The 11,132-nt window shown below is 33.4% G+C and overlaps 2 protein-coding genes across 3 annotated transcripts; one reads left to right on the forward strand and one right to left on the reverse strand.

The window, feature by feature from the left end:
• The first annotated feature begins 462 nt into the window (after positions 1-462).
• LOC130946138 (F-box/kelch-repeat protein At3g06240-like) lies at positions 463-2,314 on the forward strand. The gene is made up of 3 exons (XM_057874816.1): positions 463-470; positions 1,038-1,731; positions 2,219-2,314. The coding sequence occupies exons 1-3, from the start codon at positions 463-465 to the stop codon at positions 2,312-2,314; spliced, it is 798 nt and encodes a 265-aa protein (XP_057730799.1).
• A 1,063-nt stretch (positions 2,315-3,377) lies between these two features.
• LOC130943372 (vacuolar protein sorting-associated protein 20 homolog 2-like) lies at positions 3,378-8,338 on the reverse strand. Of its 2 annotated transcripts, XM_057871214.1 has the most exons (8): positions 8,135-8,338; positions 7,789-7,867; positions 6,985-7,206; positions 5,212-5,364; positions 4,852-5,004; positions 4,564-4,647; positions 4,156-4,279; positions 3,378-3,833 (listed from the first exon to the last, which is right to left on the reverse strand). In XM_057871214.1, exons 3-8 carry the CDS (start codon positions 7,084-7,086, stop codon positions 3,808-3,810), a joined length of 642 nt encoding a protein of 213 aa, XP_057727197.1. In that variant the 5' UTR covers positions 7,087-7,206; positions 7,789-7,867; positions 8,135-8,338; the 3' UTR covers positions 3,378-3,807. The 2 variants fall into 2 exon arrangements, with proteins under 2 accessions (XP_057727197.1, XP_057727199.1); XM_057871216.1 differs by lacking the exon at positions 7,789-7,867.
• Positions 8,339-11,132: the final 2,794 nt, after the last annotated feature.

An 11,132-nucleotide genomic window follows, 5' to 3' on the forward strand; every position in this document is an offset into this window, starting at 1 on the left:
AGAAAGCGCCAATCAATTTTTTTTTTATTCCCCTTTCGAACTTCAGCTATTATTTAGACATTTTTTTTTATTCAGTAATGTCCAGCAACTAAAGATTAGTAGTAAATCGTTGAAGCAATAGGGCACAACATTGGCTAATCAATGTGTTCGGGATATTATTGGCAAATTATACATCTGACTACATGCTTGAGTAACAAAAATACCGAATGTATAAGGTAAACAATGGGAGTTTTCAAGCGAAAACAATATGGTTCTTTTCCGGAGATAATTCATGTATAAAATTGAACTATAATATATGTACAAAAATGTCACTTCAAATATCAAAACCAATCAAAGCCCAAGCTAATGCATGATATTTGCAACTCAATTTGTAATGAATGGTACAAGCAGACGTGAAAAAGGCCAGATTTGATTCGCCATCGGTTTGCCTAATAGTTGATACAATTCACGTGTCATCCCGTAATGGCTAGGTGAGCACCACGGGAGTTACATCAGCATTTTTCGTCGGGACCAATTTCGTGACTTCAACGAAAAGATAAATTTATCCGCGTTTTGAAAAGATCAAAGACATGAATGTAATTTCTAATTCTTAGAAACAAAAATGTCTACAAAAAAAAAAAGTCAAAAATTTATTTGTCCTTTACTCAAAAAATTAACTTCATATTGAAAAAACAACACCAACCCTACCCTCCCAACCATTTCCATTCATATATATAAACAAAATTAGCCTAAATTGCTTCAACGCTTTTCTAAAGTAACTGTTTCCAAAGTTGCATTATTCCATTATTTTTTGTTTCAAAAGACCTGGGAAGCGGGAACCGAAAAGAAAAACGAAAACGCGGGAAAATCCTCGTCTTTTTTAAACGGATTGAGGGAGAGGGCATGTGAATCTTCTTCCCTGCCAAGAACCCTAACGAACCAATCAATGGAGCAATCGAGAATGGAGAAGAAGCTCAAGAGCATCAACGACCTCCTTCCTCTCGAGCTGTTGCGAGCAATCTTCTGAGGATCCCCATCAAACATCTTGCGTGCCTCAGGTGCGTTTCGAAGCTATGGAACACTCTCATTTCCAATCCCCATTTTGCAAAATCCCATCTTGATCACTCTCTCGCACCCTCCCATACATGCCTCTTCCTCCAAGACAATTCTCACGCTTGCTCCGTTGACCTCAATGCACTGCTTCAAGATGATAATGATAGCGTTGATACAAGAGCGATCTCTCTCCCTTTCATGAAGAAGCCACCACCTGTTTTCCATCTTCTTGGTTCTTGCAGAGGGTTCGTACTCTTACAATGCAAACCACAGTTTCTTATCCTATGGAACCCGCTCACTGGTTCCAGCAAAAGAATCTCATACTCTTATATGGATAATGCCGCAACAAGCAATGTTGAGGTCTTTTGCTTTTTCCATGATGTGCTTCTATATGGCTTTGGTTACGATGCGTCACAAGATGACTATGTAGTGGTTGTAGCATATGAGGGTAAAGACGGCGAAAACCATTTTGATTTGTGTTGTTTGAGAAGCAATTCATGGATTAATCTCGATGCTGAACTCCCCAAATCATTGGATTGGTCTGACTTGAAACCTAATGGGTTGTTCTGTAACGCTATTCACTGGTCTACTTATGAGTTCTTGAATGACATTCTTATCTTTGATCTGAAGGAAAGAAGTTTCTCCAAGATAGAAGTGGTGGCAATAGGAAGAGTCCTGTTTAGACCCAATTTTGTCCTGGTAGGAGGGTGCGTATTTGTATGAAGAGAATACAACTGAGATATGGGTGATAAAAGAATACAAAGTGCAGTCGTCTTGGACCCTCTATGAAATTCCTCTCAAATACTTTAAGCCTCTGTGCTTATCTGCTAATGGGAATATTATTCGAAGATGTCATCCTTCAGATGATGAAATAGTGTTCTACATATATAATGTCGTGGAGTGCTGCTCAAACATTCTCGGTATCTTTATGGTGAGCTTTCCAACCGCATAAAATTTGTTGTGCATGCGAACAGTCTCATGGCGGTCTCTAGCAGCATCAAGGATAAGAAGATGAAAAAGGGTATGTAATGTGTGCTTTGCACCATTTTGTTGCAGTTAATTTTGCCTGCATTATGATTGATTAGAAAGAATTAAACCTGTCTTGAAACAATTGAGGTTTTTAAAGATTAATATTATTTCTTTTTAGAGTCTAATGCGGTGAGTTTTACTGGTTGATCTTATGCAGGCTGTCAGAATAAAAAAGAGGTCAAACAAGGGAATGGAAACAGGGGTAAACAAGGGAACAACTTGGACACTTGATTCTGTTGTAAATAAAATGTAGCATTGGCAAGTTGAGCAGGAAAAAAGCTTCTCAAAACTCTTGTTCTTCCAATACTATTACCTCTTTAAATGGTTCTAAAAGGCTTACATAACTAATTGCCTTTCCTTCTATGCATTGATGATTGATGGAAGCAATGTAACAGGTTGTGCAATGTATACACAGAATATCACACTTTAGTGTGAGATTTAACATGTGAACTCCACATTGAAAATTGTGGATTTATCAGTTTATCAATTCACTTTTCTGAATGATTTTCTATTTGCCAAGAGTGAGATGTATTGGCACCATTAAGTTCCATTTTCTGCATATAAGTACATAAATATAACCCATCTTGACGATAAGTCAAGCAAAAGTGGATTGTTATTCAGGGTTCAGTTTTCTGGTAGGAAAGTTAAGCATGTTATTTGGGGGGGATTAAAGAGCTGATAATAGGAGGTGATAAATGCTGAAATGTTACAGAATAATAATATCAGACTTTCCTGCTTCAGCATTATTGTTGCATATCTGAGGTCCTTTGACATAATTATTTCTACTTAAATGTCATAAAACTAGTCTTACACTGTTATTAAATAAACAAGGAAAGGAAAACTCACTCAGTTTTAAAACTAGTCCTTCGAGATTTATAGTATATTGAAAAAAAAAGTTAAGAAATCAACATGCATTTTGAAATGACAATAACTAACATGATGAGTGAATATGTTGTTGTACTTATATAACTAACTAGGCCATTCGTTGGAAACCTTTAGTATCATGAACCAGGTGACATTATTAATTGTAAAGTGACATTATTTTTCCTCAAAAGGTGAATTCGAGATATATTACTCTCAATACAATATTTAAGGGAAATCACGTTAACTGACTTAGATTTTGTAGGTTTTCAGGGAAACACCATATGTATTATTTTACACAGATAAAAGTTTGATGTCTCAACAGATAAATTACACATTTCTTTTTTAAGAAAATATGTACAATTGGTGTTGGAATTTCAGAAATTATAATGATCCAGCAAGGAACAGTTCATGTGTAGATATTCAGGGGCAACAGCACATGGACAAACATCTCATTCTCCAAATAAAGTTCTTACTCCAATGAATCTGTATTTTCTGTCTTGAGTGAAGTAGTACTAAACAAATTGAACTTGTAGAAACATCACTATGGTGGTTTCCTACTTTCCTTATCACAAGGTAATGGTTAACCCAAGAAATGGAAAATTCTAGCATTCCATGAGAATGAGGGCTTATAACAAGAAACCTGTTTTCAAGCGAAAATAATATGGTTCTTTTCCGGAGATAATTCATGTATAAAATTGAACTATAATATATGTAATTATGTACAAAATGTCACTTCAAATATCAAAACCAATCAAAGCCCAAGCTAATGCATGATATTTGCAACTCAATTTGTAATGAATGGTACAAGCAGACATGAAAAAGGCCAGATTTGATTCGCCATCGGTTTGCCTAACAGTTGAGAAGCTCCAGTCACAATGTTCTTCAAGCTGCCAATGGTTCCTCCAAAACTGTGGCATTATCAATCATTAGCAGTTAGCCAATTTCCTTTCTCCTTTTACATTTTGCTGTATTGTTATTTATACCCCTAAGCTTAGCATCTTTGAAGGGACATTCAAAAGTGTCGGTCAAAACATTGGTTGAGAGTAAAATCGAAACTTGTTGTCAACCAATTATTAACAGAAGCAAATCTTGATGGCCCTTCAAAAGTGTTTAAAGGGGTAGAAATAACATTTCTTTTATTTATTTATTTATTTGGATTGGGGATTGATATGTGCTGCACAGGGCAGATTAGACAAGTGCCGCTGGAGGGACAAAGGAACAAAAACATACCTTTTCTTTCTGAAGATACTTCGGCTTCGCTAGCAGCCGGTGCCTTGGTTGGGACATCAGGAAGGTCCAGTTTGTCATCTTGAAGCACTGAGGAAGGAACTTCTGGAAGATCTTCGACTGCAAGCTGGTTGGAGAGGGGAAAAAAAATAAAAAGGAAACACAATTCTGTCAACTATTTAAAAAAAAAATAGCTCTTTTCTCTACAGTAATTGCTACCTCAAAACTTTGCCAAGAAGCAGATACAGTAATTCTATGCTGGCAGTTGGCATTATCAGGCATTTAGATTAAGCAGCTAATTGACGCATATTACTTAATTGCTAGAAGTCTAGTTTATATATCTCTTCCATATTACTATGATTAAACTCATATTTCAACTGAAGTAAACTATAAATTGACAATTAATATTACCTGGGTTTCCAAGTTCTCAAATTCTGCTAAAATCTCCTCCTCATCCTCTGCTGATAATTTTTCTCCTAATATTGCATTAATTTCCTTCAAATTCAAGAAAAATGAGTGGCTGTGAGCAAGCATCAAGTACAAGCGGAAAAACTGGCAGCTAGAAATTGGAAAAAGAAAAAGAAAAGTAGCAGTCAAACTGTAATTTGAAGCAGAAAATCCCTAGCACAAATTAATCTGGACATGAAAAAAGTTTTAAAAAAGCAGATATAGTAAGCATAATAGTGAGGTCAAGCTCACATCTTGATAAGCTTTAGCTTCAGCAGTATCATCCATAAGCTTCTGAACATCTTCAATGTTTATCTCACTTTGTATAGCTTTCATTGCATCATTACCAGCCTTTAAGCTTTCAAATACAGCCTTTTGCTTGCTTGCCAGTTCAATATCTGCTAACTGAACCAGAAGAATCAATGTATGAGTTTGTATTAGGGGTATAATTATGACAAAAAGAAAGCAGCAATTGATACACAATTATCTCTTCTGAAACAAGCACCACAGTGGGAAAAGATTGAATTGACACCACCAGGGCAGATGTTTGTAAAGCCATCAACAATCCGAAAAATTAAGGGGTAAAAAGAAAGAGATAAAATATAATATTACTTGTTGCTCAACATTTATAACCCAGGCATCAACTTGCTTCAACAATTCTTCTTGTGCCTTTTTCTTTTTCAAGGCCAACAAGGCCCGATCCTTCTTCTTTTCACGAATCAAGTCTCTTGCTGCTTGCTTTTCTGCTTCAATAACAGCATCAAGCTGAAAACACGAATCACAACAAAGTAAACAACCCAAGTAAGGCAACGCATTTCTATAAGGTAATACATAATACTCATGCTCTACATAAAATGACAGACACATAAGATAAGACCCAATTATCTTGAGCTTGACCAGAATAAGAGACATAAATCATCCATCCATGTTGACAATGAGATGTATAAGGTTGTAAGCCTGATCATCGTTCAGCGAATACATTTTTACATATCATGTGTAAAGGATCAAGAGGCAAAGTCAAATTCAAATGACTATACTATACTTATTACCAGTCACCTTAGAATTTTTGGGAAGTTTATCTGAAAGGCAGTTTTGATGCATGCATCTACGCTTGTCAGAATACTTATCTGATTACCACAAAATAAGAGTTGACAATGAAAAAGGAATCCAACACAAGAAAGCCTGCTACATCATTTTGATTACAAGATTGCTTTAACTAATGGTCGAGACTTGAGAATGTATTGGTCAAGACTAGATACTTCGCTTATATGTTCTTACACTATGCAACAAACACTGTGATTCGAACAATAAGAAATGAGTTCTAAAAGGATGCAAATGCAATCATCATTAGAGTTGTTATGAGACAAAACTGGCATTTATTATTTACACAGATAGTTTATTATGTCCTACTCTTATACTTGATCTATTTTCTTTTCAATAAAACTTATTCTTTTAGGACAGAAAATCCAAAGTCAACACAAGTTTTACTTTTAGTCATAGAATCAACTGCAGTGAACCACCTCCATAATCATGGACTCATGATCATAAGTTCATAACACTTGCAAATGGCTCTGCACTCTGACTAGGTTCTAAGCTGGTCCGCTTATCTAATTGCCTAAAGCATATCCAAAGAAAAACATTTAAGTGAAACAAAGTGAGAGTCTAAAGAACCAAAGGCCTCCATTCCCTATATATATACAAAGATGAGCTGGGTCTTCAAAGACAAACTCCCCTCATATAGAAAATGGCCATCTTTCCATTCAAGTCTACCCTACTGTCTTAATAGCTGAAAACCTAAAACTTCAACAACAAAAAGCATACTATCCATCTTGAATTCTTTCACTAAAATTCTTAAATCCAAAGTCCAAACGATCACTACTGCAATCTCAACTTCCAGGAAGTTTGGCCGATCTGCATGTGCGATCCCAATGAAGCTTGAAAGAATGGTTATCCAACTCACTATGTCAGTACTCAGCAGCAAAGAAGCAACTCCGTTTAACCATTTCTAATAGACATTAACTCTTCCGAATTAGTCATTCCTATTGAAATCCAATTTCCATTTTCCAAAAACTAGTACAAGTGACCGTTTTCCACATGAAGCATTCTGCTAACACTAAGAGGCACCCAAAAACCTAGAAAAAAGCTACTAAATTCAGAAGCCACACGTAATCCTTAATTAGATAACATGAAAATTGGTTGTTTCAAACTCCAATTATAAACCAATACAATCCAAAAATAACTTGCTTAAATAGAGCTTGAAAGAAAAGTGGAAACCTTTATAGAACAAAATTCGAATAATCTAACACAAGATGCAAGGAAAAATCATAATTAACTTTGTTCGTATTCACCCGAATCAAACTTGAAAGGGGAAAAATAAAAACTCACCTTTTGTTGATATTGAGCAAGCTTACGCCTTTGGGTCTTGAGAGCGAGAATTGCTCGATCGACATCTGTGACCTTTGGTTTCTTCACAAATATGTTTCCCATCGATCGAACACTTGTTAGTTTCTGATTCCTCTCTTTGCAGCTAAGGTTTTACTTTACGAAGACGTTTTGTTGAGAGTGTTCGTCGTCAATTATTGAAGAAAGTAGTAGCAACAGAAGCAGCTGAAAATACCAAAGGATGATGATGATTTGAAGATGTTTTGAATTTTCTATTTTCTTTCCTTTTTTTAATTTTAAAAGTTATGGTGTTTAGAGAAGGTAAAAGGAAGAGAGAGGGCGAACGCCAAAGACCACAGCGGCTTCCACTATGTTCTGCTTTTGGTCAGTTTCTACCAAACAGGTTAAAACAACAAGAGCTAACTATTGGAATTTGGAAATGAACAATACTACCCATAAAAGAACGAAACTAATGTTCTACCCATAAGGTTCGAGATAAAAGTACCCAAACTTAAATTTTGGATGACTCCTTTAGAAAATTAGCTAATATTCCTAAACTATCCCTATCCTTCCATTGTCTTCAACCTCTGGAACACCTTCATCCTTCTTTTCCAAATCCTAAACTTCCACAACAACCACACTACCACATCCTATTCCTAGCTACGCTGTCTCAAAAGAGGCCATCATAAAATGTACAATAAGCTTCTTCATATCAATAAATCACTAAATACTTTCCACAAGAACCTATTCTAATTCAGCGACAAGGCATTTACCTCCCCTTCCAGAAGAGCAAAAATAGCAAAGTACCTTTGAAAACAAATCTTCTACTTCTCTTTCACCAATATCACCAAGGAGGTTCCCAGCGTAGACTGTTCTGCTCCCACGTCTATTCATTTTCAATCCGCGCAATAAAATAATCGAAAAATAAGGAACAACAATAAAAATTGAGAGGTGAATAGAAGACCTAAAAAAACGAAATTAAGCTAATTCAACCAGGAATTTCAATTCATAGCAGAATAAAAACAGAACATAGAAAACGGGGGGGGGGGGGGGTGAAGGGGAAATAAAATTATACAATTGAATTCGAGTAGAGGGGGTACAGAGATTGTTGGGGGCGGAGAAGCGTTGAAGAGCGAAAGAGATTTCATTTTACCTCTGATGATGACACGGAATTAGGGATCGGTAGGTTTGCAGTGGAAGGTCTCAAGGTCAGAGTTTTTCAATTTTGAGAGTAGAGGGAGAAGCGGGTGGGTGATGATAGAGTAGTAATGGTGGTGATGCTGGCGTGGTTGTTGTGGAAGTTTGGTCTTTGGTGATGGTGTGTTCTAGAGGTTGAAGACAATGGAAAGACAAGGATTTTTTTTTGGTGTGACTAAGGCAAGGTTAATTTAAAAATTTTAGAGAGTCACCAAAAAAAAAATTTAAAAATTTTAGATCACTTTTTAAATGAATTCATCAAAATTTAATGTTTAAGTAATTTTTTTTTGGAATTAATATTTAAATTATTCTCTAAACTTATATTAATTTTAGTTTAGTTTTTAAAGTTTTTAATTATTCAATTTGACTCTTATATTTGGCATTGATGATTCACGGTAATAATTGATTCTGTTTCTGTTATTAAACTATTAATAACATATTGAAATAGAATAATAATTGTTTCGCTGCATTTTTTAAGGTAAAAACTCACTTGTATTTGTATGAAATTTTTAATTGAAAATTATTTGATAATAATTTAATTAATTTTATATAAAGATAGTTATATATAATATTTTATTTTAATTTATTAAGGATGAGATAAGATTATAATTAGAATTTCGATATAAAATAATTTAAAAATTTTTAATTGTATTTTATGATTTGAGTATTTTTGTAAAGAGAAATTTATCTTTTATAAATATATGGTTAGATTTTTTGTGATAAATTTATTAATAATTAGAACATTTATAGAAAAAATAGTAATTTATTTTTAATATTTGGGTTAAGTCTTAAAGATGTCTCTTATTCTGAGATTTACTTAAAACAGATGATTTAGACCTAAACGTAAAGTCCATATACCTACTGGTAGTAGTATCGACGTCTGCTCTAATAAGACGAAGCTCTCCAAAATTTTTTAGTGAATAAACTTTGATATTTAAATTAGAAAAAATTTAGACAAATTTTTAGTAAATTTAGATTGAAAAATACTTGAATTATGAAAAAATATTTATATAGCAAGAATAATGGTGTAATCTTTTTTTTTTATTGAAATAGGGTTATGAAACCCAAGTAACAAATATCTAAATACAAACTAAACGGAGTAAGGTAGCCCATGTTTCATCGTCACTTAGGATACTAACTATCCCAAAATATAAAATTATCATCTAAACTTAAACTCTTTTTTACTAGACAATCAGCACATCTATTGCCTTCTCTATAAATTTGTACAAAACGTAAACTCCAATCCTTTCTTTTCCACTCATTCACTTTTCTAATTACAATATTTGGATGGGAGGCTAATTTCTTTCCTCCGTTGAGTCTTTGAACCACCGCCGCAACATCTACTTCCACTACCACTTTTTTGAAACCCATCGTCTATACAAACTCTAATCCCTTAACCACTCCCCATAATTCTGCTGTGAATGCCGTCGCTTCTCTAGTTCGATGTGAAAAACCAGCGATCCATTGTCCTTCACTATTTCTCAGAAGACCGCCACATTCACTTTTGCTTGGGTTCATCTGTACAATCCCGTCTGAGTTCAGGCTTCACCCATCCCTCTGGAGGCAACTTTCAATTGACATACTTCTCAATTCTTCTTCATTGGCGGCTGACTTGGTAAGACCTTTTTATAGCTTCTTTAATTTCAGTCACTTGTTTGATGATTTTTGTTTGTGAGTTGGGTGGTCTCTTGTAGTTTTGTTCGTGAATTTTTTTATTGCGTCAATATCATAGTCTCCAGATAGTTAGAATGAAGATGTCCCTCCACTCAAAATTCTGATTATTATCTATCTGTTGACTGAAATTAACTTCAATCCAGATTTTTCAATTGAGATTAGTGAGCCCATTCTCCATGTAGGTGGGACAAATGGGAGAAGGTCCTTTTGAACCTTTCTTTTTTAGGTTGAGTTTATTCACCTTGGGCCTGACTTTATTGTTGAGTTGGGGTATAAATATCTCTAATGCCAACAAATTTGGATTAGTTGAGTGATAAGCTCACTCGTCTGCTTAAGCAAGTGTCAGGAATTCGAATTCCACTTTGTTCTGCAGCAACCTATTGGCCAGCGATAAATCCTTAAATGGAGCTCAGATTCACGACGGATTAGTCCTTAGGAAATACCGTGAACAACTAAAAAAAAAATCTCTAATGCCTAAATCGTCATATTTAAGATTCTAATGTTTTAAAATCATTTTAATACTATTCCATCTTTAGTGACCTCATTAATAAAATTAATGGTAGAATAATATTGAGATAATTTAAAATGTTAGGGACATAAAGATATAATTTATACTTTATTATATATATAATAAAAGACAAAAAAATACTTTATTATATATGTACTAGTTTTTTTTCTATTCAGATTTATTAGTTATTCTACCAATATTTTATAATGTATACAAATTTTTAAGAGTAAAATTTTCAAAAAATAAATTTATTTAAAATAAATATAACGTGATTAAAAATAATTTATTTAAATATGATTAAAAAATAATTAAATAATTATATATCGTAAAAAATAATATTATTAAAGTATAACAAAATTATTTAAATTAAACATTAAAAAAATTTGATATAATAAAGATAAAAATATATAATTTATTTTCATTTTATTTGAATTGATAATACAATTTATTCCATTAAAATTCACTCTTATTTTATTTTACTTTATTTGATAATTCTCTCAAGTGTAATAAATTGTTTTTGTTCTCAATATTTTCATTCTATTTAAGTTTTTAATATTTTAAAATCATCTCAATATTATCCTACAGTCAATTATATTAATATTTGACGATTTTAAAACATAAAAAACTTAAATAAAAGAATTTAAACGTTAAAACAAATTTAAGATTTATCCAAATATTAGGAATAAAATCAATACTTTACCTTTTATAATTTGTTCGTATCTTATTTATTATTTTGTTAAACTCCATAGATAAATTAAGAGTTTCAATACTT

Source organism: Arachis stenosperma, chromosome 8 (genome assembly GCF_014773155.1).
Source record: "Arachis stenosperma cultivar V10309 chromosome 8, arast.V10309.gnm1.PFL2, whole genome shotgun sequence".
NCBI lineage: Eukaryota > Viridiplantae > Streptophyta > Magnoliopsida > Fabales > Fabaceae > Arachis > Arachis stenosperma.